This window comes from Kogia breviceps, chromosome 4 (assembly GCF_026419965.1).
Source record: "Kogia breviceps isolate mKogBre1 chromosome 4, mKogBre1 haplotype 1, whole genome shotgun sequence".
Classification (NCBI taxonomy): Eukaryota; Metazoa; Chordata; class Mammalia; order Artiodactyla; family Physeteridae; genus Kogia; species Kogia breviceps.
This window is the reverse complement of record NC_081313.1, coordinates 146,991,690-147,018,289: the sequence shown is the minus strand read 5'-3', so window position 1 is coordinate 147,018,289 and position 26,600 is coordinate 146,991,690. Positions and strand designations below refer to the sequence as shown.

Here is a 26,600-nt window from a genome sequence, read left to right as displayed (position 1 = left end):
CTTCCCAACTGCCCTTGAAAAATCACCTATTCCCCCTCCTATACTTGATTTTCCAGCCCTAAATGCAAACTATGGAACATACAATACCTCCTGGTTGACACTGATCAGCAAGAAAACACCAGTTCTTCACAGTATAATGTGTTTGCACTAATTTATAGTATTAATTTCTATTTCAATTCTAGAAAAAGGGAAAGCAGAGATACCTTTCTGATTGCTGCAAACCTTGGGTCTGGGTATGGAAGTGCCGAGATGTTAGGTAACCTGGGGTCCGAGGTAGGTTATACTTTGGTCCTTGGTTAACAGACTTATTAGCTGTGTGAACTGGTTCCATCATGTGCTCTGAGTCTTCAAAGCCACTTGTTCTGGATACACTGGAATCCCGATTCCTCAAACAGCATGTTTCCACAAAATATTACTGGTCTGCAAATTCAGTAGCCAATTTAGGACTATATTTTGGCCCGTGAAAATAACAATTCCATCCGCCCCCCCCATTCCTATTTGTTTAGGTTTCCTCGAGCAAGTAAACAAGGTACAAGAAGAAGGGATATGTGCAACTTAAATGATATAAGAATAGATCTTCCTAACCACAAATATCACATATAATATGCAACTTACTTTCTGATGGGACCATTCTGAAGGTCTTCAATGAAGTTTTGTCTTTCTAAGCAATGTCCACGGCTCCTATTGAATACTGAGGAGTGGATGAACTGTTAGAATAACTGTACAAAGAGCAAATCTTTCCCAGAGAGAGCAGTTCAAAGCTGAAATCCAGGGACTTCCCTGGTGGCACAGTGGTTAAGAATCCGCCTGCCAGGGGGCTTCCCTGGTGGCGCAGTGGTTGAGAGTCTGCCTGCAGATGCAGGGGATACGGGTTCGTGCCCCGGTCCGGGAAGATCCCACATGCCGGCGAGCGGCTGGGACCATGAGCCATGGCCGCTAAGCCTGCGTGTCCGGAGCCTGTGCTCCACAATGGGAGAAGCCACAACAGTGAGAGGCCGCGTACCAGAAAAAAAAAAAAAAAAAAAAAAAAAAAAAAAAAAAAAAAAAACAGAAAAAAAACCCTGGGGAATATTAAGAGACCTAAAGGGAAGTAAAATTTTGAAACTTCACTTGAAGTAATAAAACACTGATTCCAGTAGGCTATGGTAAGTTACATATGTATAGTGTAATGCCAAAAGCAAGCACTAAGAAAACTATGCAAACAGCATACACAAATGATTATAAATAAATTAAGTTAAAATGGACTTACTAAAAAATGTTTAAGTCACCCACAAGAAGGCAAAATAAGAGAAAGACAGGATTGAGAAACTAATGTAAAAGACAAAACAAAAAATAAAATGGTAGACCTAATCTTTAACATAGCAATAATTACATTAACTGTAAATGATCCAAATAACCAAATCAAAGACAGAGATTGGAAGAGTAGATTAAAAAATCACAAGCATGTTGCAACTATATACTGTCTATAAGAAGCTTACTTTAAACATCATGATATAGGTAGTTCAAAGTAAAAGGATGAAAATGATATATCATGTGAACGTTAATCAGAAAAAGCAGGAATGGCTATATTGATATCAGATAAAGTAGATTTCAGAGCAAAGGAAATTATTCGGGCAGAGGGTCATTACATGAAGATAACAGGAATAATCCACCTAGATGACCTAGTGATACTAAATGTGTGTGCACCAAACAACAGAACTTCAAAATACATGAAGCAAACACTGAAAAAGGTAAAAGGAGAAAATTTTAAATCCACAATTATTATTTGACACTTCAACACAGCAATTTATAGAACTATCAGAGAGAAAAATCAGCAAGGATATGGAAAAAATGAAAACATTGTCAATCAGCAGGATATAACTGATGTTTGAAGAACACACTCAATAAGAACAGAATACATATTCAAGTGTCCGTGGAACAGTCACTCATATACCATATACTGGGCGATAAAAAACATGAGTAGATTTAAAAGAATTAAAATCAGAGAGAGTATGTTCTCTAGCCATAATGGAATCAGACTACAAATCAGTAACAGAAAGACAACAGGAAAATCTTCAATCACATGAAAGCTAAACATCACAATTCCACATAGCTCCTGGGTGAAAAAGACAGCATCAAGGAAAAATTATTTAATGCATAGAATAAAAGAAAAAGGAGATATAACAGATCAAAGTTTGTGGAATGAAGTGAAAGCAATGCTGAAAGAGGAGTCTATAGCACTAAATTGGGAAAGGAAATATTTCAAAGCAATAATCTAATTTTCTATATTAAAATAGTATAAAAGGAAGAGGAAAAACACTCAACAAGCAGAAAGAAGGAAATAATAAAGATGAGACAGAAATCCATGAAACTGAAAACATCGAAATAGAGGGGAAAATCAGTGAAACAAAAGGCTGGTTCTTTGAAATAAACAATCTAATCAATAAACATCTAGCAAGACTGATAAAGATAAAAAGAGAGATGGCACAAATCACATATATCAGAAATGCAACCAGGGATACCATGACATATCGTGCAGGTTAATAAGGGACAAGTTATTATGAACAAGTCTACACTATATATTCAAAAATGTAGATGAAATGGACCAATGCTTCTACACCCCAAACTACCAAAACTCAGCCAAGATGAAATAGATAATCTCAATTTTCCTGTAACCATTTGAAACACTGATTTTTCATTTAAAAACTCCCAAAAGAGATCACCTCTGTGCTTTGTGACCACCTAGAGGGGTGGGATAGGGAGGGTGGGAGAGAGGGTGATGCAAGAGGGAAGAGATATGGGAACATATGTATATGTATAACTGATTCACTTTGTTGTAAAGGAAAAACTAACACACTATTGTAAAACAGTTATACTCCAATAAAGATGTTTAAAAAAAAGACTCCCAAAAGAAATATTCAGGCTTAGATGTTTCACTTTTACCCAAGACTTAAAGAATTAACACCAATTTTACATGAGTAGATAAAAGACAGAAGTAGAGGGAACAGTTCCTAATTAATTTTATGAAGCCAGTATTACCTTGATACCAAAACCAGACAGGGATAGTATAGAAAGAAGAAAACTACGGACCAATATTTTTTATGAATTGGCTGCAAAAATCCTCAGCCAAATATTAGTAAATTAAATCCAGAAATATATAAAGAGAATAATATACCATGATCAAGTGGTATTTATTCCAGTTATGCAAAGTTGGTTAAGTATTTGAAAATCAAACAGTGTAATCCACCATATCCTATAGATTAAGGGGGAAAAGTCATGTGAGCCTATCCATTAATGCAGAGAAAGCATTTGACAAACTCCAATCCCATTCATGATTTTAAAGAAAGAAGAAAAAAAACTCCAAGCAAACTAGGAATAGTTTGAAACTCATAGAGATGACCTACAAACAACCTATACCAACATAATATTTAACTGTGAAAGACTGAATGCTTTCTCTGTCAGATCAGAAACAAGGCACCGATATCTGCTCTCACCACTTTTATTAAATATATTACTGGAGGGTCTAGTAAGAAAATAAAGCAAAAATAAATAAATAAATACATAAATTTAAAAGTTAAAGTTTTAAAAAGTTTATTTAAAAGAAAAAAGGACTATTCCTACTATGTAAAATAGGAAGGAATATATCCTACTGAATGTTGAATAGTAATATATCCTATTATATTGATTAAGGAAAAGTAAAAATGTCTCTATCTGAAGATGAGATGAAAATCTAAATGGAGAAAATGCCAAAGAACACACAAAAAGCTTGAGAAATAATATTAGTTTGTCAATGTTTTAGAGTACAAAATCAACAGAATTTTATCAAATTATATATTAATAACAAATGTGTAGAAGCTTAAATAAAAATATGTGATGCCATTTACAATTGACCTAAATAAATACTTAAATAATAAGCCCAATAAGACATTTATAGGACCTGTATACTGAAAATTACAAAATGCTGATGAAGAAAAATTGAAAAGTCCCAAACAAATAGGGAGACATACCTTGTTCATGGATTAGAAAACACAACGTAATGAAGATGTCAATTCTCCCCAAGTTAAGAGGCTTAACACAATTACTCTTTAAATGCCCTCAAGGTTTCTGTGGATATAGACAAGCTTATTCTAAGATTTATATAGTAAGAAGAGGCTGAAGAATAGCTAAAACAATTTGTAAAGGAAGATTAAAATGGGAGGAATTAACCTACCCAATTTCAAGATTTTGCAGTAATGATGGAGGGTAGATACATAGATCAATGGAATGGAATAGAGAACCCAGAAATAGACTGACATAAATACATTTAACTTGTTTTTGACAGCAGTGCAAAAGCTATCAAGAAAGAATAGACTTTTCAAAAAATGGTACTGAAACAGTTGGATATCCCTCAACAAAAACAAACAAACAAAAAATGAACCTTAACCTAAACCTCCACACCTTACACAACAACTAAATCAAAGTGGATCATAATCGTAAATGTAAAAGCAGGACTTTTTTAGGGAAAAAAAGGAGAAAATCTTTGGCATCTAGAACTAGGTGAATAATTCTTAGACTTGACACGGAAAGTATGATCAATAAAAGCAAAAACTGATAAACTGGATCTCATCAAAATGAGTTAAAAATGCTTCCTAGAAGATCCTTTTAAGTGGATGAAAACTCAAATTACACAGTGGGAAAACATATTTGAAAATCCCATATGAGACAAATGACTTGTATACAAAGTCATTTGTCATATACATATATGTCATATACAAAGAACTCTCCAAACAACTTAAAAACATCCAACTAGAAAATAGGCAGAAGACAGGAACAGACATTTCATGGAAGAGAATATACACATGGCAAAGAAGCACATGAAAAGATGTTCAACATCATTAGCCATTAGGGAAATGCAAATTAAGACCATAATGACATATCAGAGAATAACTAAAATTAAAGTATAGTGACAATATCAAATGCTGGCGAGTACGTAGAAAAATTACATCACTGGTGGAAAAATAAAATGGTTTAGCCACTCTGAGAAACAGCTTGACAGTCTCTTTTCATCCTAAAAGTAGATTCACCCTACAACGCAGTAATTGTACTCTTGAGCATTTATCCAAAAGAAACAAAAACTTAATGAAGTTCCCACAGAAACTTACATAGAAATGTTCCTAGCAGTTTTATTTTTAATAGCCAAAAACTGGCAACTACCCAAATGTCTTTCAATGGATGAATGTGGAAACAATATGTGATATGATAAAATCTTACGATAGAATACTACCGAGCAACAAAAAGGAACAAATTATTAATATAGGCAAAAATTGAAATGAACTTCAAGGGAATGATGCCGAGGGAAAAATTTTAAAGGCCAATCTCTGAAGATTAAGTAATTGATGATTATGTTTACTTATTATTCTTAAAATAACAAAACTGTGGCGATGGAGAACAAATAAGAAGTTGCCAAGGCTTAGAGATGGGGGTAGAAGGTACAGCGGGGGAACTTTGTGAGGTTTTTGTGGTCCCAGGACAAATAATACAGCAATCTTGGTTTTAATCCCTAAAGATTTTTAAAAGCAATTCCTAATAAGAGGTGTCCAGATATTTAGCAATGGCAGCAGATCAGAGGTATAGCTCCCCAACATGACAACTTCAAAAGGGATCCTACGAATTCAATGCAGATGTTGATTTTAAAAAGGCCAGTCACAATAGTTAAATGGTATATATCTTAGCGCTATTATTCTAAGTATCCAGCTATACCAGAAGGACTAGCAGGATTTTCTGTACATTCAATCTTATTTAAGACAGTAAATCTTATAATAAGACAGTGAAAAAAAGAAAAAGAAAACAACACAAACCTCAGCTACTGTTGGATACTCTCACAGGAAGATGAGGTGAAAATATGTAGCAGCGGCTCAAAAGCTTAAGCGGTGGCCCCTAAATTTGGCTGCACATTAGAATCATCTGAAGCACTTTTTACAAACCCTCACACCGACGGTTGGTCATCCTAGACCAATAAAATCATTTTAAATCTCCCCAGACGACGCCAATGTCTAGCCAGAACTGAGAACCAGCGGACTAAGCAGAAGGGGATGTTTCCACAAAGATTTCTTAACAATAAGTCCTTTCACCCAATCAGATTTACCTCCCCGCAAAGGGGCAAAGAAGGCTAGATGTTGTCCATCCTTGCTTAGCTTTAATTAGCACTTGTGACTTGCCCAAAACCTAGATCGTGTTTCCCCTAAATTTCATGTTATTGCCTACGTTTTTCAAACCCAGGGCTAAGGGCTTTGCCGGGATGAGATTTTAAGTGCTCACACAGGGAAGTCCCTGGCAAACCAGGACAGCGGTCACTCTACATTGACATGTAAAGCATCCTCCATAACCCTGCCAGTGCTCCCAGATACTAGTCTGTGCCAACCAGTGGAGCAAAGGCGTTCTCCGTTACTACCACGGCACATGCTGCTGGACTTGCCTTGGCTGGTCCCGATCTTTTCCAGGCGCCGCTCCCCTTCCCCTGCTGGTGGACGCTTTGGCCAGCTGACAATGCAGATATGTTCAAACTTTAAGGTGAAGAAAAATCATCTGGAGGGCCTGTTATAACAGAGATCACTGAGCCCCACCAGAGTTGCTGATTCCATAGGGCTGGGACAGGGCCCTTCAACTGGAATATCGAACACATTATCAGGGGACGCTGCTAAAGCTGGTCAGGTTGTCACCGAATGCAGGTTCGTGTGTCTGAAGCACAGGGAGGCCCAACATACCTAAAGGTTGGAGTGTGGAGCAGAGACAGGTTTGTTGCAGGATCGAGCAAGGAGAGGGGTTGGCCCGTGTTCCAAAAAACCCTGAAATCGCCAAAGGATTTCAGCAAAGGATTTTTAAAGGCCAGGTGAGGGAGGGACGTCCCAGGGAATGTGATTACCTCGTGCACAATCCTCTGACTGGTTGATGTTGAGGCCACAGGGCAGGTAACATTATCCATCCTTAGGTGCCAGAAGGTCTGGGGGCTACGTGCTCATGATCATCAAGGAGTTAATTTCTTCCATTGGGTGGTGGTTTTTAGCATCTGAAAACCCAAGAAATATGCCTGAGATACTATTGTCTGAGTACTTCAGAGAGGAACTACAGCAGAGGAGATGGGGGATGGGTCTGTCCTAGGAAGGCCCCATAGGGTACTGCTTGCTTACAAGGGGACCATACTTTGAGAACCACTGCTCTACTGGCTTGGAATGTTAAGAAAGTAACGGAAGAATCCCTCCCCAGATCTAGATTCTAGTATCGCCAGCTATTCTGGTGGGGGGAAGGGTAAGTTTTGTCCTTGCTTGGACTTCTTGTTCATTTATATCGAAGCCTATTGGAGGCAGTGCGCTCGGCGGTCCTGCACAGCTGTCTTTTGCTTCAACGGTGTTTGCAATGAACAGACCCAGGGACGCTCCTTGCTCCAGCCCCCGACCACCCTCCTACCTTTCTTCCAGTCGCAACCTTTAGAATCAGCCACTCACCTATGCTCAGCCTCCAGGACAGGCCAGCACCGTTTTGTGAGCTTAAATCCTTGTCACTGATCAACCACAAGTTCCCAGCTTCCTCAGAATTATTCCATCGAGGTGGAGGCCGCCGTCCACCGCCTGTTCAGCCTGTATCTGTGGACACTTACCTCTCTCTGAGCTTCTGTTTCGACAGCAACAATGGGACTCTGGACAGTGTGGGCCACATTTGGCGCCAACTGGCTGAGGAGGAGTGCGAGGGCGCCCAGCGCCTCTTGAAAATGCAAAACCAGTGCTGCGGCCGCGCCCTCTTCCAGGATGCGCAGAAGCCTTCTCAACATGAGCGGGGTAGAACCCAGGACGCTGTGGAAGCCGCCATTCTTAGGGAGAAGAACCTGAACCAGGCACTATGGGATCTGCGCGCCCTGGGCTCTGCCCGCGCGGACTCCCACCTCTGTGACTTCCTGGAGAGCCGCTTCCTGGAGGAGCAGGTGAAACTCATCAAGAAGATGGGCGACCACCTACCTGACCAAGCTCCGCAGGCTGGCTGGTCCGCAGGCTGTGCTGGGCGAGCATCTCTTTGAAACGCTCACCCTCGAGCACAAACAGGAGTCTCTGAAGTCCAGCGGCCTCTGAGGAGCCCCTCTGGCGTCAGAGCTTCCGCCTGAAGCCCCGCTCTGCAGCCACGAGGCAGCTTTGTAACCGCCCTGGAGCCCTCTCCCAAGCCTTGGACCAAATGGAAACAATAAAGCTTTTTGCAGAAGAAAAAAACAGCCTATTTGAAACACAAACAGAATTAGGAGAAAAAAAGAAATATATATATATATATATATACGTATATATTCACGTTCTCTTAACATATGAATTGCCCCACTTTATCTGTGTGAAATCAGTTTGTTCCCCTCATTGGGCTGGTTCTCAAGCTTTGCTGCTCATTTGAATTCCCTAAAGAGCTTTTAAGAAAAACATTGGCGTCTGGGTCCCAGCCCCAGAGATTTTGATTCAGGAGGTGTAGGGAGGAGCCTGGCACGGGGAGGTCTCAGAGGCCCCCAGGTGATTCTAATGTGCAGCAACTTTGTGAACCACCTCTTGGCTTCAAGCCAGCTAGCGATCAGATATTAAATCTAAGACACATGGGCTAGTGCGTGAGCTCCGTGGCTAGGTGTATTTCATTTTCTTCTTCCTGGAAGATTCGTGCCAGGGAAAATGATTGATAGTTGTAGTACTTCTCTGAAATGGATTGAAATTTCCAATTAGCGTGAACAGGGGAGGGTGAGTGGGTGAATGCAATAAGGTGTATCATTTACGTATTGCCCTATGTGTATGGCTAGAAGCTTTTGCAACTGAGGTCTGCCCTGCTTTTCATGCTAATGGTAATGCTTGTCCTCCTAATGCAGCTGTAAACTTTCTAAACCCATAGGTAGACAGCATCACAAAATATTTACCCCTCCCCACTGGCCCACTCTCAAGCTTCACTCCCCTTCCCCAATTCACAAATGTACATCAATGCTCTTGAGACCAATATCAACATATTGACCTTCAATTCTTCTACTTTGCAGCTTCCCTCTTATCAGGAGGTGTCAGCATTTCGTGCAAGGACAAATGCTTGCCTCTTGGTGACTAATGTAGACAATGCCTCCAAGAGGCAAATAGCCCTTAGGGAGGGGGAAAAAGTCTTTCAAAAAGTTGACGCCCAGAGGAGGCATTTTCAGTCATCTCAGCTTAGAGGTCAAATATCCAAAAATTTTTTTAAAAGGTTAAAAAGAAGAAGAAGAAGAAAGCAAGGAAGAAAAGAAGGAAACAATTTTCTTATCTCATAGTAAAAAGGCAGTTTTCCTTAAAAAAAAGACTTAAGCCTTAAATTCTCTTTCCTAATCAAAATGTGCTTTTCCTTCTTTAGACCATTCCTCTTATATCCTGTATTATTCATGATGTTTAATTCTTGAAATAGCACGTGGCTGAAAACAGAAGCTCACGTCTTGTCCACTATGAATTAAATCTTTTCCTAGGACCCGTCTACAATGTACAATTTGGGGTCTGCCAACATAAGTATTTTCTCTGAAATAAGTTACAGCATTTTGCCTTTGCAATATATAGGGATACAATATATTGTTAACACAATATAGTTAATATAGTCAGTATAGTCAGTACAACTATAACGCACGTGATATGATGCCGCTTTGGTGATTTTCTTCATCCATGTAATTCTGAAATTTGACAGTATAGTTTTCATTTTCTAATGAGCTGAGTATTACCTTTGCAAGGATAGAAAAATAAAATAAATTCATAATATTCTTGTGTGGTTTGTCCCTGGGGTGGATTACCATAATGGGAGGTTATCTGAGCCTTTCCCCAAGTCATTAAGAAACCTCCAGCGAGCAGCCCCTTGTCCTCTCCAGGGAGTGGGGGGAAAGGATCTTTAATCATCATAATCCTGGGAGGAGAAATCTCAGAAATAAGACATCTGCTTCTGTGCCTTGTTGTTTTGCAGAATAGCAATGATTGCTTTAGCAGCTTCTATTGCCGTATGTGTACAATAAGTAGATGAACATAAAACTGAATGAACACATAACAGAAGGATAAACCCACCCAGCTTAACAAATCCACTCTCTCACCTGCTGTGCCCTGAAACATGAAAGAATCACGGGATCATAAGGATTAATAAAATAACAGTCTCTGTTAACAATATTGACAGGAGGTATAAGGATAATTTGTCCGATTTGGGACCAAGAGCTTAACTGCTTAATTCTTTTTTTTAAGGGCAAATCATTCATGTATTGTTTAAAGATTGCAAGACAACATCTGAATTTCGGGAGCACAATTTAAATTTTTACTTTTTGGATAAAGCAGAGTATAATAGAAAAAACAATTAGTTTCCAGTAATATCTATATCTCTATGCAGAATTAAGTCTTCCACAGACATGTTACCTGGAAACAAAACCCTGTTACAATAAGCAAAGCTTCAACCAGAGCGGCTACTTTTCGGGCCAGGGGAAAGGTTCATCCCTATAGGAGGATGATGTGCTGTGTAAAATGGCTGCAAGGTCACAGCCTTGAGGGCGCTGGAAGCCTATTATTCTATTCCACATTAAGTAGTTTGGTGAACTTCAAACGTCCGTTCATCTGCAACCAAGCTGGCAACCTTTAACTGATATTTCAAGCAGGTAAAAAATAAATTAAAAGAAATCCCTACACTGATGTTCCTTGATTTACACTGTTAAATGGCTCATTAACATGTAATTCGGTTTAAGAATTACATTTGAGACTCCTTGCTCAGATTTTGGTTCCCAGTACAAATCTTTCAGAGATTCAAGTTCTGATTAATCAATAATTTGTCAGCTAGGATACATTCAGGCAACAGCTGCAACTACAGAACAGGTGCACTGCCTCAGCGCCTTGGAAAGACATAATCTTGCGCACTACTAGCAGAAAAAGTATCGGTTACCAGACAGCATATGTGCAGTACAGCAAGACAAAAACATATATTCATATGTTGGCTTGTTTAAGCCTCAAGCCCTCGATCTTTGTTGAAATAGAATAATTTCATTCCTATGGTTTTCAATACCAAAAACTCAACGTCCAGGAGGGCTAAAGTCTAATTTGTACTCCAAACCAAGTAGCAGTGCAGTTTGCTACTACTGAGGCTGAATCCATAAAGACTTCAAGACCATGTCCAGAAGACAAGTTCTTATATATAATACCCTAAAAGTTCTGAAACATAATTATCATATACATAGCTGGTCCTTCAGAGCTTTTTACCTATAACATGTTTTTTGGTGCCAGTTATTTAATGTACTGGAGATAACTGTGACTTACCGATCAAATAGTTGAATACTTATACTTACTTGGGATTTCATTTCTGCTGAACGACAAAGGAAGAACAGGACTCAATTAAAAAAGACAAACTTTAGAAATGAAAGTAAAAATCTTACCACACACTGTCACTTTTGGAGGCAGCATAGAGGGGCAGTCAACGGTAAAACACTGGTGAAACAGGTCAAAACTCTAGGCCCAAAATCCATTATTATTATCATCGGTGACAGTACCACCACTGCGCCCTTCATAATTACTCATCACTCCTAAGATTCTTCATTTGGCACCACACGTTGTGTTTAAGAGAAACACTCTGGGAGGTTTTGAATGAGACTTGTTTTTTTGTTAGCCAAGTTACAGGACAATTTTTAACGTGGGGAGAAGGGAAGAAGGAAACGGACCAGAAAAAGAATTTAAGCCATCATCTAGAAACCAACAGAGCACTGATAGTTCCAAACATTATGTCAGACACTAAAATCACTGATCTAGGCTCAAGTGGTTTATAAAACCTATAAAAAGACTACATCAGCAAAGTCCCCATTTATCTGTAGAGCTCAGAAACTAAAACAAGGAATATTTTAGCTTAAAACCTTATCTCAAGAGAATCATATACACTTCACATGAAGAAAAATACCTGAAACCAAACATTTTTAAAAGCTCCAATACCCAAAATATAAGAAAAAATAATAATTCAGAAGACTCGATCAATCCCTGATAATCACAAACGGCTGGGCAATCTCTATCTCCCTTCCACACTTACCATCCATCCCATGGAAGACCAAGGGAGATGAGACCTCCCAGACTTACGCAAGAGCTGGCTGCTGCAAAGTTCTCTGGAGACTCCTTGTGGAACAGCAGCTTCGCATCTCTTGTGTCTCTCCCTATCATGATCATGCAGGAAGCAAGGCTGGCTGTGCTATTTCTTATCATTGTCTGTCACCCATGTGCAACATGGGTGTTGCACAGAGAAGTAAAAAGTTGTACAGAGAAGTAAAAAGTAGTTCCCTTTCCCCCAGAACGTTGAGGCTGACGTACAGGGGTAATTCTCCCATGCACACAGTCATTATTTAGGCCGACTCAGTGACTTCAACAGGCTTCATCATGTGATCAGGTTTGTTGCCAGCTGCATAATGCTCCCACATCTGTAGATAGAGCTGCTCTAGTTCCATTGTGTATTGTTTGGTGTTGAACAGAGGGCTAGATATTCTCTGCTTCCAGAATTTGCCACGAATTTTCTTCAGGTATTCTAGGTCAGTTCCCAGTTTCACAGCTATGTCTTCATAGTCTTGTCTATTTTTAGCAATAAGCTCAGGACAGCCTAAACAAGTGAGCTGGGAAGCTGCAACTCGGGAAGCGAGAGTCTCTCCTGGCATAGTCACCATGGGTGTCCCTGCCCAAAGGACATCCATCCCTGTGGTGTGTCCATTACAGAGTGGAGTGTCCAAGCAGACATCAGCCAGCTGGCCTCTGCGAACATGTTCCTCTTTAGGAGCAACAGGTGAAAAGATGATACGGTTCTGGGGAAGGCCCAGATTTTGTGCGTACCGTTGAATATTAGGTTCTCCTACTGCTGGAAAACGCAACAGCCACAGTACACTATTGGGAACACGCTTCAGAATACTTGCCCACATCTGCAAAGTAGGTGGGTCAATTTTATATAACTGATTAAAGTTACAGTACACAATGGCATCTTCCGGTAACCCGTACTGAGAACGTGTGGTTACAATAATGGTACGGGGTACCTCCTCTCCAGTGGCAGCCTTATTGTTGATCTGGGGAGTTGCCAGTCCATTGCTAATACTGAATCCATTAATTGTTATCTGAATTTGTCCTCTGTTAATCATGTCAATAACTGCTTCTGCAATAGAATTCATAGAAATGACAGGCATATTAAGAGCCGTATTACTGCTGTCTGTGTTGTCTTCTCCATCAGGACATTTCATCTTGACTACTTTCACATCTGGTAGACTATCAAGAAATGCTTTGAGGTCGATGCCATTCAGCACAATCCGATTGTCATAAATGTGCCCATTGGACTTAAAATCGATGACCGCTTTTTTCTTCAGGTGAGGGAACATATTAGCGTGATCACCAATAAAGAAAGTACGGGGCATATAAGCCAGTTTCTCAGAATACTGCTCAGCAACTTCAGCAGGTGAAGTTTCCTGATCAGTGATGATATAATCCATGAAAAGCGCGCCACTAGTCCCAGGGTACCCCAGCCACATTGCCTGAATAGGAGCTGGCCTGAGAGCAAAGAGTTCATTTCGAGCACCCCTGGTATAACCATTCATATTTACAAGGATGTGTATACCATCTTGATGGATGCGATCAGCTGCTTTTCCATCGCATGGAATCTGAGAAAGATCAATGAAATGATGGGCTTCTGACATCACCTTCACTCGGAAGTTTGTGCCATCATCTGGGCTCAGGGCATAACAGAATACCTCAAACTTGTCAGAGTTGTGCATGCCTGGAATAGACTGCATAAGATGAGAAGTAGGATGATTCCCAAAGTCAGAACTCACGTATCCTACACGCAGTCGGCCACCACTGAGCCGCAAGTCTTTTGGATGTTCATACGGTGGTTTGTGAAGGACATTTATATTATCCAAGCAGGCGTTCCCATGCCTCTCAGCAATAGCCTTTCTGAAGCCATGAGAAAGAGGATACAGCATACTATGATGAGGTTGCACGGAAGGCAACCTGTTCTTCTCTAACTGGTCAGCCACAATGCCGACCAACTTCTTCATTCGCTCATCATAGTCTGTCCAATCACAGACAAGCTGCAGGCAATGAGCCAAATTACAATAAGCGTCAGGTAAATCAGGTTGAAGCTTCAGAGCGGTGCGATAAGAAGCAATTGCTTCTGGAATATTCCATGAATCCTTGTGAATGGCAGCCAGATTGCTGTGGGCATCCACAAATGCAGGGTTAATCTGAATGGCACGAATATAACACTGCAAGGCTCCCTGGACATCCTGCATCTCCATTAGAGTGTTTCCCATATTATAGTCGGCCTCAGAAAAGGTAGGACTGATTCGAATAGCCTCCTGATAATGCATCAGAGCTTCCTGCAGTTGTCCCTGCTGCTTCAATACACTTGCTAAATTTGAATGGGCAACAGCAAACTCTGGGAAGACTTCTAAGGCTTTATGATACAAGCGAAGTGCCTCTTCAATGTTTCCCTGTTCTCTTTTGATATTGGCTAGGTTATTCAGAGAGTCTGCATGGGTGGGGCACAGCCCGAGAGCTGTATTATAACAATCTTCTGCTTCGGCACCACTGCCCTTCTCTTTGAGAGCATTGGCTAGGTTGCAGTAAGCATCAGGGAAATGGGGTTGCAATTCAATAGCTCGCCTGTAGGTGTCTATTGCCAGATCTATCAGGCCTTGCTCATAGTATGCATAAGCCAGGTTGCCATGTACCCCTGCATGATTTGGGCTCAAGCTTAGAGCAAAAAGGTAAGCTGCCACAGCTCTGTCAAAAATCCGTGCCTCTTTGAAGGCATTTCCTAAATTGATATAAGCATCCAGAAAATGGGGGTCAAGGGTGACAGCCTTTTCAAAGTGATGAATTGCAAGCCAAATCTCCCCTTGTGCATTGAAAACACAGCCAAGATTACTCCAAGTTACTGCAAAGTTCGGTTGCGTCTCAATTGCTTTCAGATAACATGCCTTGGCTTCTTCCAAGCGACCCAGGGCTTTGAGCAGGTTCCCCAGGTCACTGAGAACACAGTACAAATCAGGATTGCACTGAAGAGCAGAGACGTAAGCTTGTGCTGCCCCTTCCAAGTCACCTGCTGCTACCAAAGCGGCTGCCAGGTTAATATAACCATCGATGAAATCTGGCTTGAGATGCACTGCATACCGGTAATGCTCAATTGCTTCCTGCAACTGCCTTCCTTCTCTGTACACATTCCCCAAATTCGAATAGGCTTCTGCCAGAAGAGGGTTCTGTTTGATTGCCAGAGTACTAAAGTGGGCAGATCTGTCCAGACTTCGACACTGGAAGTGTATAGATGAAAGTAATAAAAGTACATCAGTATTGTCTGGCTCTTGTCTCCAGAGCTGCATGCAGTATCTCTCAGCTGCCTCAAAATCTCCCGCCTGATATTCTCGATGTGCCAACTCAGCTAACCCTTGGAAGGTTAGTTTCCTTGGCTCTGTGCTGTCGGCCACGTTGCCCACGGAAGACGCCATCTGGAGCTTCTGGAGGGAGAGAGAAAAGGGGATCACTGAGTCCCGCTGCCGCCACTACTGGCAAGAGTGTTTCTAGAGGGAGCAAATACGAGGGCAGCAGCCATACCACTGCTTTGACAGGCTTAAGCAGCGGCAACAGTTACAGGCACCGAACCTTAGGAACTCTGGGTTGGCCATCTACCTCTCACGGTCTTGAAATCTTAATTCTTAACCCTGCCTTCTTCCACCATATTTTCTCTATTCAGGGAATAAAAATTACCTATACACTTGCCTTAGAAGAAATCAAAAGTCAGTAGTAGTCCAAACACTTTTTAAAATTGTGTTTTCTGTCCAGTTGGAAATGAAATAGATGATTGAATTTTCTTCATCATTCATATAGTCAATGTGGAAAACATTAGGGCCGTGAATTTCAATACAGTAAGATCAAAAATTTTAAATTGGCCTTCCCAAACCAGTAATAAGTAACCGATATTGTATATAATGCTAAAATCTTAGAGACTGAGCTTGATATTTATAAACTTGTGAAAACATTAGCTAATTTCTCCTCATATTTCTCATGCCTCAAACCTGAGTATTACTTTTTTAAAAATAAATTTATTTACTTTCTTGTGTGTGGTACGCAGGCCTCTCACCACTGTGGCCTCTCCCGTTGCGGAGCACAGGCTGCGGACGCACAGGCTCAGCGGCCATGGCTCATGGGCCCAGCCACTCCGCGGCATGTGGGATCTTCCCGTACCGGGGCATGAACCCGTGTCCCCTGCGTCGGCAGGCGGACTCTCAACCACTGAGCCACCAGGGAAGCCCCTATTTATTTACTTTTATTTTGTCTGCGTTGGGTCTTCAGTGCTGCGTGCGGCTTTTCTCTAGTTGCGGTGAGCGGGGGCTACTCTTTGTTGCGGTGCATGGGCTTCTCATTACAGTAGCTTCTATTATTGTTCCACAACTCTATGGGTTGCTTTTTAGGTCCTATGAAGAACCCTAGAAATTAGTTCATGTAATTATAGGTTTTTGCAAAATTGTCAGAAGTGAGATATTTTAACTTCCATCAGGTAAGACCAGCGTCTCTTTCTTTGCCAATCTTTCTTCTATCATATTCAGCTACGTTGGATCATATTGGAATGGCCACAGGCTTTTTTGAAATCTGGCTAAAGAGATGTTTTAAGTGAGGCTATTATGTGATTTTCAGACACCACCATATGTCATTGACTATATACTATCCCATTACAGGAATAACTTCCAGTACTCTTACTGACTACTCGACTGACTTAACTAGCGCAAGACACAGAAGCATAAGGACAAAAACCACCTTACAGTACAGCCATGTCTTGCACTTCACAGCTCTGAAAGCATGTGCATTTGAAGAAAAAAAAAAGAACTGAAAAGTATAAAACCAGAAGCTTTTCTGTGGAAAATTATTTCAATCATTAGGCATGTGAAAGAGAAGTCAAAGATTCAGTTCTCATCAATGCTCCGTCAAAACGGAAATTTTCTTCTGTCAAGAATATACTCCAGGGGCTTCCCTGGTGGCACAGTGGTTAAGAAGTCGCCTGCCAATGCAGGGGACACGGGTTCGAGCCCTGGTCCGGGAAGATCCCACATGCCGCGGAGCAACTAAGCCCGTGCGCCACAACTACAGAGCCTGCGCTCTAGAGCCCGTGAGCCACAACTACTGAGCCTGTGAGCCACAATTACTGAAGCCTGAATGCCTAGAGCGCGTGCTCTTCAACAAGAGAAGCCACCTCAGTGAGAAGCCTGTGCACCACAACAAAGACTAGCCCCCACTCACTGCAACTAGAGAAAGCCCGCACACAGCAACCAAGATCCAACACAGCCATAAATAATTAAATAAATAAAAGAATAGACTCCATCAGTAATGTGTGTAATGGAATGGTGTGAATGAGTATTTTATCAGAATTCCTGTAATGCACAAACCTATAGCAGTACTGAAATCAGTAATGCATTTATAATAGTAAATATTTATGAGGAAGTAGTCCATAGAGATTTTCTCAAAGTTAACAATGAAAATTAATGTGACATTATCAATAATAAATTGTGAAGCTGAAATAAACTTTTCTAAACTATTAATAACTAAAAGAAAATTCTAATCAACCATGTTAAAAGTAATCTATGTCTATAAACTACAAAGTTTATTTCTTAAAATTTTATTTCTAAAATACATAAATTGTCATATGAGGCGGCAGTAAAAGAATTTATAGCTAAAAGAGTGGGGAAAAGTTTTATACAGACACATCTGGCAGTAGTTAACTTTTTTTTGTTTTGTGCGGTACGCGGGCCTCTCACTGTTGTGGCCTCTCCCGTTGCAGAGCACAGGCTCCAGATGCGCAGGCTCAGCGGCCACGGCTCACGGGCCCAGCCGCTCCGCAGCCTGTGGGATCTTCTCAGACTGGGGCACGAACCCGTGTCCCCTGCATCAGCAGGCGGACTCTCAATCACTGCGCCACCAGGGAAGCCCGGTAGTTAATTTTTAAATGTAATTTTTCTAGATTTTGTGACACCTATAGTATTGATATTTGAAAGCATTTAAAAAATTGTAATTTGAAGATTTGTTACTTCCAGGTAAAATAAAATAGTTTGAAGCAAAACAACGTTTCCACTGAGAAAAACAAAAAATGCCAAATAAAATAGACAGCCTTCAATCAAAAAGTTCTAGACATACCAAGAGATAGAATCATATGACAAAAATTTTAAGAAAAGAACAGATAATACAAAAATATTTATATAAGATACTGTGTATCTTTATCAGGAAAAGTCTTTATCAATAAAAAACTTTAAAACCATCAGAAATAATATTATATTTTATTTACTTGTGTATTTTATTTATATATAGACATTTATATATTTATATAAAGAACTTAAAGATAAAGCCCTAGTTAAGGCAGTGACAATAGCAGTAGCAGTGGGAGTGAAAAGAAATGCTAATATTCAAGCATATTTTGTCAGTAAAAGTCCAAGATCAAATGTCTGACTGCACACATGGGATGGATAGACAGAGTGGGAAAAATCAAAGTTAACTACAGAGGTTCTAGCGAACATGGGGTTGCCATCACCCAACCCAAGGGGTTGCGATCATCCTCAAGGTCGAGGAGACTCAAAGGGAAGGTCATGCATGGTCAGAGGAAAAGTTAATTGGTGGGAAAATAAGACTCCCGGTCTCTCTATCTCTTTCTACCAGTTTTTTAAACATCTTTATTGGAGTATAATTGCTTTACAATGGTGTGATAGTTTCTGCTTTATAACAAAGTAAATCAGTTATACGTATACATATGTCCCCATATCTCTTCCCTCTTGCATCTCCCTCCCTCCCACCCTCCCCATCCCACCCCTCTAGGTGGTCACAAAGCACCCAGCTGATCTCCCCATGCTATGCGGCTGCTTCCCACTAGCTATCTATTCCTTACACCAGTTTTGTTTTTCTGCTCATATACATAGCAGCATTTCATTCAAGAGGAAAGTCATTGATCTGACTGGTCAAATTAAAAAACACAGTTCAAGGCACATTTACAGTGGTTAGTAATTTAGAATTAATAACCACAATTTAGAAAGTCATGTTCCCAGTTTCCCTCTTCCTACACCGTGGAACACATTGACCATTTCTCCAAAGTTTCCACTCCATAGAGCGGACCAGAGATGACATTAGCCCAGAACTGAGAGCTTGGCACGAGATGGTGTCAGCCCCACCTAGAGCTCTGGCATAATTTATAACCCAACCCAGCTCTACACACAGCTCTGCATGGAATCTTGGGACTAAACTCAGCCATCATAATGTGATTCTGTTTTGCATTTGGTTTTCTTCCTTGCTTCACTTTCCCTGGCCACTCTGACAAACAAACTGTCAGGCATTCCTGGGCCACTCACTAACTTTATTCCATGTAATGTCATCCAGATTCCCAAGAAAATTACTAACAATAAGGAGGGAAATTGGGAACATGGTGAGTTTCAGATGCCTGAAATATACAGGTAATTGAATCCAGTTAAGTAGCAAATTATTTGGATCTCTAATATGCCAGTAGAATAGCAGACTAAGCTCAATTCAATGTACTCTTACTGGAGACACATGTAAACTCTGGGTGAATTTTGAAAAAGTGAAAAGCACATAGCTGAGATTAAAAGAAAGAAAGGAACACCTGCATGTTTCAGAAAGTAACAGAGAACTTAAATCTAGAGAAATAAGAGCGGACTGATGTCTATGGGTTCTGTTCCTTAGTATAGGCCTTACGTAAATAGGGGCTGGAGCTAGAAATCTCACATTACCTTGAGGCCAGGAATTTAGACTGAGGAAGGAACAATATTGAGAAGTTGGTACAGATATCCTACAGAAAGTTCATGAGGAACTGCTTAGTCCATTAAGAGGGCCAAGGGAGGTGGTGAGGAAGACTGATATCTCTTTAAACCCTTCAGGTACAGAAAACATCAACACCTCTGAAAAGTAGGCCTGTCCTTCCCAGAGTTGTGATGGCCAGCTTGTCACTAACCTGTAGGGCCCTGTATGGATCAGAAACTGCAAGGAGAGTAATTCAAAGAAAAACAGATGCAGGATGGCTGTGGCAATAAATCCTAGGACCCTATCAGAAAGAAAATTAAAACCACTCTGAAGGGAAATTTTAACAAACCAGAGCAGATAGTATCCTAACCAGAATAGAATAATAATTCTGAGGAAGTTACTTGAGTTATTTAAGTAATAGTCAATGCATTTCCATGGCCAGGCCCTTTTGAAGAATTCTAAAACATATACAAACAATTCATTTACATCTTATATATCCCACCATCCAGAGCAAAATTCACTTCAGAACTGTACTGGTGGAAACTGGGCAGCACTATGGAGAAAATACAAAGGTGTTTACCATCAAAAACCGTGAAGGGAAGAAAGATAATGTCGAATTTTTAATTATTCTGTGGTTTATTTAAATCTTTTGGAAACCTAAAATAGAGAAAACCTAGGAGGAAATGAAGATTTACATATTTAGAGGTTTATCAACTCATCTATCAAAGCTTTATTAATCTCTTCTTTGAATAACATTCCCGAGAGGTATAAATGTGTCCAGTGATAGGGTTGAATAAGCCTGAGAGAACTTCAATTGTTTCCTATTCTTGGTCAGCTATTAAGACCTTTCAGGAGCATCTTGATTTTCATGGCATCATCCAACAAAAAGCAGGATAGTTTACAGAAAGTCCTGGTCCACTTTTTGGCTTGCTTTTGTGTTTATGTTTTTGTTTTTTTCACATTGGGCGGTTCCATTAGGCTACCTATTGCAGACTCCCTCATTCATGTATGCATTCATTCAAACAATATTTACTGAGTTGAGATATTTAATTAACACTCAATAAATGATGCTTAGATGAATGAATGCGCTTTTTATCAAAGTAAGTGTTAAGTACTGAGAAAAATTACAGAATGTATGATCCCAGACCCACAAAAGCTTATAACTGTGTTGAGGATATAACATATGCTGAGGAAATAAGTAATATATCATATTGGACAGTTTCTAAGTTCAAAAATGAGTTCTTACAAATAATCAGAGCCTAAGGAGGACAAAGAAGGGGCAGTTCATTATGGGTTGAATCTATCAATAAATGTACCTTTCAGATGAGATTTGAGATTGACCTTAAAGAAAGAAGAGGACTCAGCTATAGGAACAGAGAACAAAAAAGGCATGGTGATAGCATGTGCATAGATAGTGTGGCCAACATTTATGTTCTTCATTAAAGATAGTCAGAGATAACCCAAACGTAACTGTTTCCATGGGTCCATTCTCAGTATCCAAACAAAACGGCAAATCCTATCTTAGCAAAACTACTGAAAAACACAGTCTTTAACAAAGAGATTGTGAAGGAAAGGGGGAGAGAAAGGCTTGCATCCCACACCACACAACAAAACTTATTTACTTATTTGTTTAATTTTCTCCCTCTAAAAATTTCCTCTCCCTCTCTCTGTACGTCTCTCTTCTCCCACATCTGGCCACACTCTACCAGCCATCTTTCCAGATCTTTCCAGAACTCTCTATCCTAGTTTCATTGTGCCACATTTTAAACATCTCACAGGTCTCCAGGATGAATCCCCATCACTTATTCCACAAAGACAAACAAAGGACACTTCTCAGGATCACATTTCTTTGAAGGAAGAGTCATGAGGAGTGATTATAAATAATATAAGGTGGAGAGTAGTGACGTAAAATACCATTTTTCTTCTTAGAATGTGAATACAGGGAACTTTGGGAAACTAGAAAATCTAGAAAGGATTCATTGATAATTATTTATTTTCAATGAATGAAATAAAATGTAATAATACAGCTACACTCTGACAGGTGAACTTTTTCAAAAGGTGCTTTCACACCTTCACTATTGGGATGTGTTTGAGAAACACATGTTTCCTTCTTTACTTTCTTCTTTCTTTGCAGATACTGGCACCAAACTTTCAAACAATACGAACCTTCCCATAAGTCCCTTGCCAGGCAAGATTAAGGTAAAACAATCCAAACAGATTTTTGAAGAAGATAACTGGTTGAAAGCACAGGAAAAGTGTTGGGTTTCTCTTTTTCATCAGTCACATAAAGAGTAATGTGGGAACTGGTTTAAAAAGTCTCTCTCCATGAGGGGCTAAGGTTAAGATTAGAACTTCTGAGGGCAGAAGAGCAAAACAACCACAACAATCCACGTATTTTCAAGAGCTGCCCTTTGGATGTGAGGGATTCATTTTTTGCACTATTTTTTCAGCAACCCAACTGGTGTCTTTATTAAATGACATAAGAGAATACAGTGTGGCCAAGAAGACTTAGATTTCCTTAGCCCCAAGTCAGATATTCTCAATTGACTGTCCACTCAAATTAAAAAGAGAGGGCTTCCCTGGTGGTGCACTGGTTGAGAGTCTGCCTGCCGACGCAGAGGACATGGGTTTGTGTCCTTGTCCAGGAAGATCCCACATGCCGTGGAGCGGCTGGACCCGTGAGCCGTGGCCACTGAGCCTGTGCGTCTGGAGCCTGTGCTCTGCAACGGGAGAGGCCACAACAGCGAGAGGCCCATGTAACGCAAAACAAACAAACAAAAAAACACATTTTTTCAGCAACGGCAATAACGCGGTGACTATACTGCTCAATTCCTCACAGTGTCAGCATTAAATACATTAAAAGGGTCAGTTAAAATATCTGTCTGATTGCTTCTGACATAACCCCAAGATCTCTTTTGTTTCTGTACTGCATCAATTATAATGTGGAACATTAAGACACGTCATTTCTAAACACTAACAAGGAATGTAGCAACAAGTGGCAGACAATCAAGGGGAATTTTGCCATAGCATGGTACTTATTTTGTTACAAGCAGGAATGCAAACCCAAAGGATGTAATTTAGAGGAAACTCTGTCCTGTCTATTCTCTAGGAACTAGAACAAGGAGACTGAGAGAAGATGATTCTGGGTAAATCAAACCGTTTTCTCCTAATTACAGCTGAATAATAGGGAGCAAACTCCCATGAAAGGTTGTGATCTGCTTGAAGAAAGCTAGGAGGTTGCCCTAGTTAGGGTCTTCCATATACAGTTATTCAAGCTCAGACTTGATCATCTGTCAGGGATGCTACAGTAGGGAGAGTTTCGCCATAGCTGTGAGACTCGGCAAGATCACTTCCAACTCTGAAACCTACAGTTTTAATTTAATCACCAACACCAGCCGTCATTAAGAGCGACCTCAAATAACTCCAAATCTGTTCATCTACTCACATATTCTTTACACAGTCAGCAGACCTCGAGTGATTACTACATGCCAGACACAGTTCTAAGACCCAGAATAAGGGATAAGAAAGGTAACAACCTCTGTCACTGTGGGACTTGAGTTCTCTGTGAAGAAGTTCCTCTAAATACAGAGAGACACCAAATATAATATTTGTTTTTATTATTATTCTGGGAAAGAAGTAAGGTAATCTGATAAACTGGGACTAAGTTAGGCTAGTAGGACAATCAAGGAAAAATATCTTTAAGAGATGAGTGCCAAAGAATAGAAAGGAATCATTTATGGAAATATTTTCTGGAAATAATATTTCTAAAACATGGAACAGCAAATACAAAGGCTCTGAGGCAAGATGAAGCTTACCTACAATCAAGGAACAAAAAGAAGCTAAAAGGTTAGGTCAGGAGATAACCAAACAAATTTACACCAGCTGGTCCCTAACTTCAAGTCTACGTGGATATATTCTTGAGGTGAGTTAGACATATATATCATCCAAAAAACAAAAAATAGTTGACTCCAAAATTACCCTGGAAATTCTGAGTGAGACTCTTTACGAAGGCACAACCATATTAAAGATCACAACCATCATTCTCCAAACTCCACTCTGGCCATCACTTGCAGGCATTTAACGGGGGTGTTTCATATCCTCTCTAAACTATTGGGCAGGAAGAACAAACATCCCAGCACATCTGCACTGCGCACCTAGTGTCTCACAATTGAAAAGTAGCTGGAGCTCACCCTGCTGATGGCTTTGCCAGTTTTTTTTTTTTTTTTTTTTTTACCTTTTATTAAGAGTCCCATCTCTTTTAAGAACTGGGATATATTTTTTGAGGGAAATAGACTATAGGAAAATTCAACTGACAGAGATCATACTGTACTTGACTTTTCTGTTCTTTGCTACATTTATTTGTTGAGACAAATATCTCTTCTTAGCCTTTTTAAAATGGCTCTGTTCAATATAATGGACACACGGTACACTGCACATATTTAAAGAACACAATTTAAGTTCTAAAATATGCATATACCCATGGACCTGCCAACACAATCAAGAAAAGGAACATATCCATCACTTGCAAGTGTTTTTTTGGTTTTTTTTTTTTGCGGTACGCGGGCCTGTCACTGTTGTGGCCTCTCCTGTTGCAGAGCACAGGCTCCAGACGCGCAGGCTTAGCGGCCACGTCTCACGGGCCCAGCCACTCTGCGGTATGTGGGATCTTCACGGACCGGGGCACGAACCCGTGTCCCCTGCATCGTCAGGCGAACTCTCAACCACTGCGCCACCAGGGAAGCCCATTTGCAAGTGTTTTTATGCCTCATTCATAAAGCCCCCTTTTTTCCCTCACATTCCACCCCTCCACATCCCCAAGTGACCACTGACTGATATGCTTTGTATCGTTAGAGATGTGTTTGCATTTTTCTAGAAATTTATATAAATGGATTCACACAGTGAGGACTCTTATCTAGCTTCTTTCACACAATGTAATTATTTTGAGAGTAATTCATATTTTTGTGGCTATCAATAGTTTATCTCTTTACTTTGCTGAGGAGTGTTTCACTGTATGAGTATACCACAGTACGTTTATTCATTAGCCTGTTGATGGGTGCTCGAGGTTGTTACAATTCTATTAAAAAATGAAGATGCTATGATGATCCATGTACAAGCCTTTGTATGAACATATGCTTTCATTTTTCTTGCATAAATATCTAGGTGCAGAAAGGCTGTATCATACAGTAGGTGTATGTTCAACTTATAAAGAAAGAGCCAGGGGCTTCCCTGGTGGCGCAGTGGTTGAGAGTCCACCTGCCGATGCAGGGGACACGGGTTCGTGCCCCGGTTCGGGAAGATCCCACGTGCTGCAGGGCGGTTGGGCCCGTGAGCCATGGCCGCTGAGCCTGTGTTCCGCAACAGGAGAGGCCACAACAGTGAGAGGCCTACATATCACAAAAAAAAGAAAGAAAGATCCAAACCGTTGACTGAAGTGACTGTACCATTTTCCTTCCCACTAGCAGTGTAAAAGACTTCCAGTTCCTACACTGCCTCACCAATACTTGGTGTGGTTGGACTTTCCTAATTTGAGCCATTCAATAGATGTGTAGTGGTATCTCTTGGGGCTTTCATTTTCATTTAGCTAAAAATTGATTACATTGAGCAACTTCATGTGCTTATTTGCAAGTGTACACCTCCTTGGCAGAATCTCATTTTAAATAATTTACCCATATTGTTAATTTTAAAAAATTTTTCTAATTACTGAGTTTTGAGAGTTATATACGTGTTGGAGACACAAGTATTTTCAGGTATATAATTTGTAAATATTTTCTTCCAAACTGTGGCTTCTCTTTTATTAATAATGGCTTCCAAAGATGAAACCCAATTTATCACTTTTTTTCTTTTATGGATCTTGTTTTTGGTGTCATCTCTAGGAAATCTTTGCTTAACCCAAGGTCAAAAAGATTTTGTCCAGGGCTTCCCTGGTGGCGCAGTGGTTGAGAGTCCGCCTGCCGATGCAGGGGACACGGGTTCGTGCCCTGGTCCGGGAGGATCCCACGTGCCGCGGAGTGGCTGGGCCCGTGGGCCATGGCCGCTGAGCCTGTGCGTCCGGATCCTGTGCTCCGCGGCGGGAGAGGCCACGACAGTGAGAGGCCCGCATACCGAAAAAAAAAAAAAAAACAAAACAAAAAATTTGTCCAAGTTTTTCGGTTTTGTTTTTTTTTGGCGGTATGCGGGCCTCTCACTGTTGTGGCCTCTCTTGTTGCGGAGCACAGGCTCTGGACGCGCAGGATCAGCGGCCATGACTCACGGGCCCAGCTTCTCCACGGCATGTGGGATCCTCCTGGACCGGGGCACGAACCCGTGTCCCCTGCATCGTCAGGCAGACTCTCAACCACTGTGCCACCAGGGAAGCCCTGTCCAAGTTTTATTAGAGATTTATTTTTTGATCTACATTTAGTTAATTCTTTATATGGTGTGAAGTAGGGATCAAAGGTCATACTTTGGCATATGGCTATCTAGACACAATATCCATGTGCTATGTGCTTCCAGCAGCATTTCTCAAGAAGACTATCCTTTCTCCTCAAAATTGGCTTTGCAGCTCTGTTGAAAAATCAATTGTCCTTATATGTGTGGATATGTTTCTGGGATCTACATTCTATTTGATTGACTTACTATATCTGACTCTTGGTTATAATATATTCTTTCACTGATTTCTTTTCACTTGCTCATGTAAATAGTCTCCCAGTAATATAGCCTTACCATTTTACTGGACATACCTAGGTATACCTGAAATGCATTTGATAAATCGATGGAACTTGCACTCAAACTAGGGTTACTTTCCAAAAACACTGAAAATGTTGAGGTGTAAACACGATGTCTTCTATAGCCTGCCTGCCTCAACCAAGTGTATGTTAACAC

At 40.5% G+C, this 26,600-nt stretch overlaps 1 protein-coding gene and 1 pseudogene across 1 annotated transcript in view; both read right to left on the bottom strand.

Moving 5' to 3' along the window:
- LOC131755466 (RNA/RNP complex-1-interacting phosphatase-like) overlaps window positions 1–26,600 on the bottom strand; it is a 572,095-nt pseudogene that overhangs the window by 2,005 nt on the left and 543,490 nt on the right.
- LOC131755446 (UDP-N-acetylglucosamine--peptide N-acetylglucosaminyltransferase 110 kDa subunit-like) overlaps window positions 11,895–26,600 on the bottom strand; it is a 61,991-nt gene continuing 47,285 nt past the window's right edge. Inside the window, exon 2 of the mRNA XM_059061967.2 lies at window positions 11,895–15,466. Within this exon, the coding sequence (XP_058917950.2) occupies window positions 12,323–15,466 (3,144 nt within the window). The 3' untranslated portion in view covers window positions 11,895–12,322. The remainder of the gene's footprint in view (window positions 15,467–26,600) is intronic.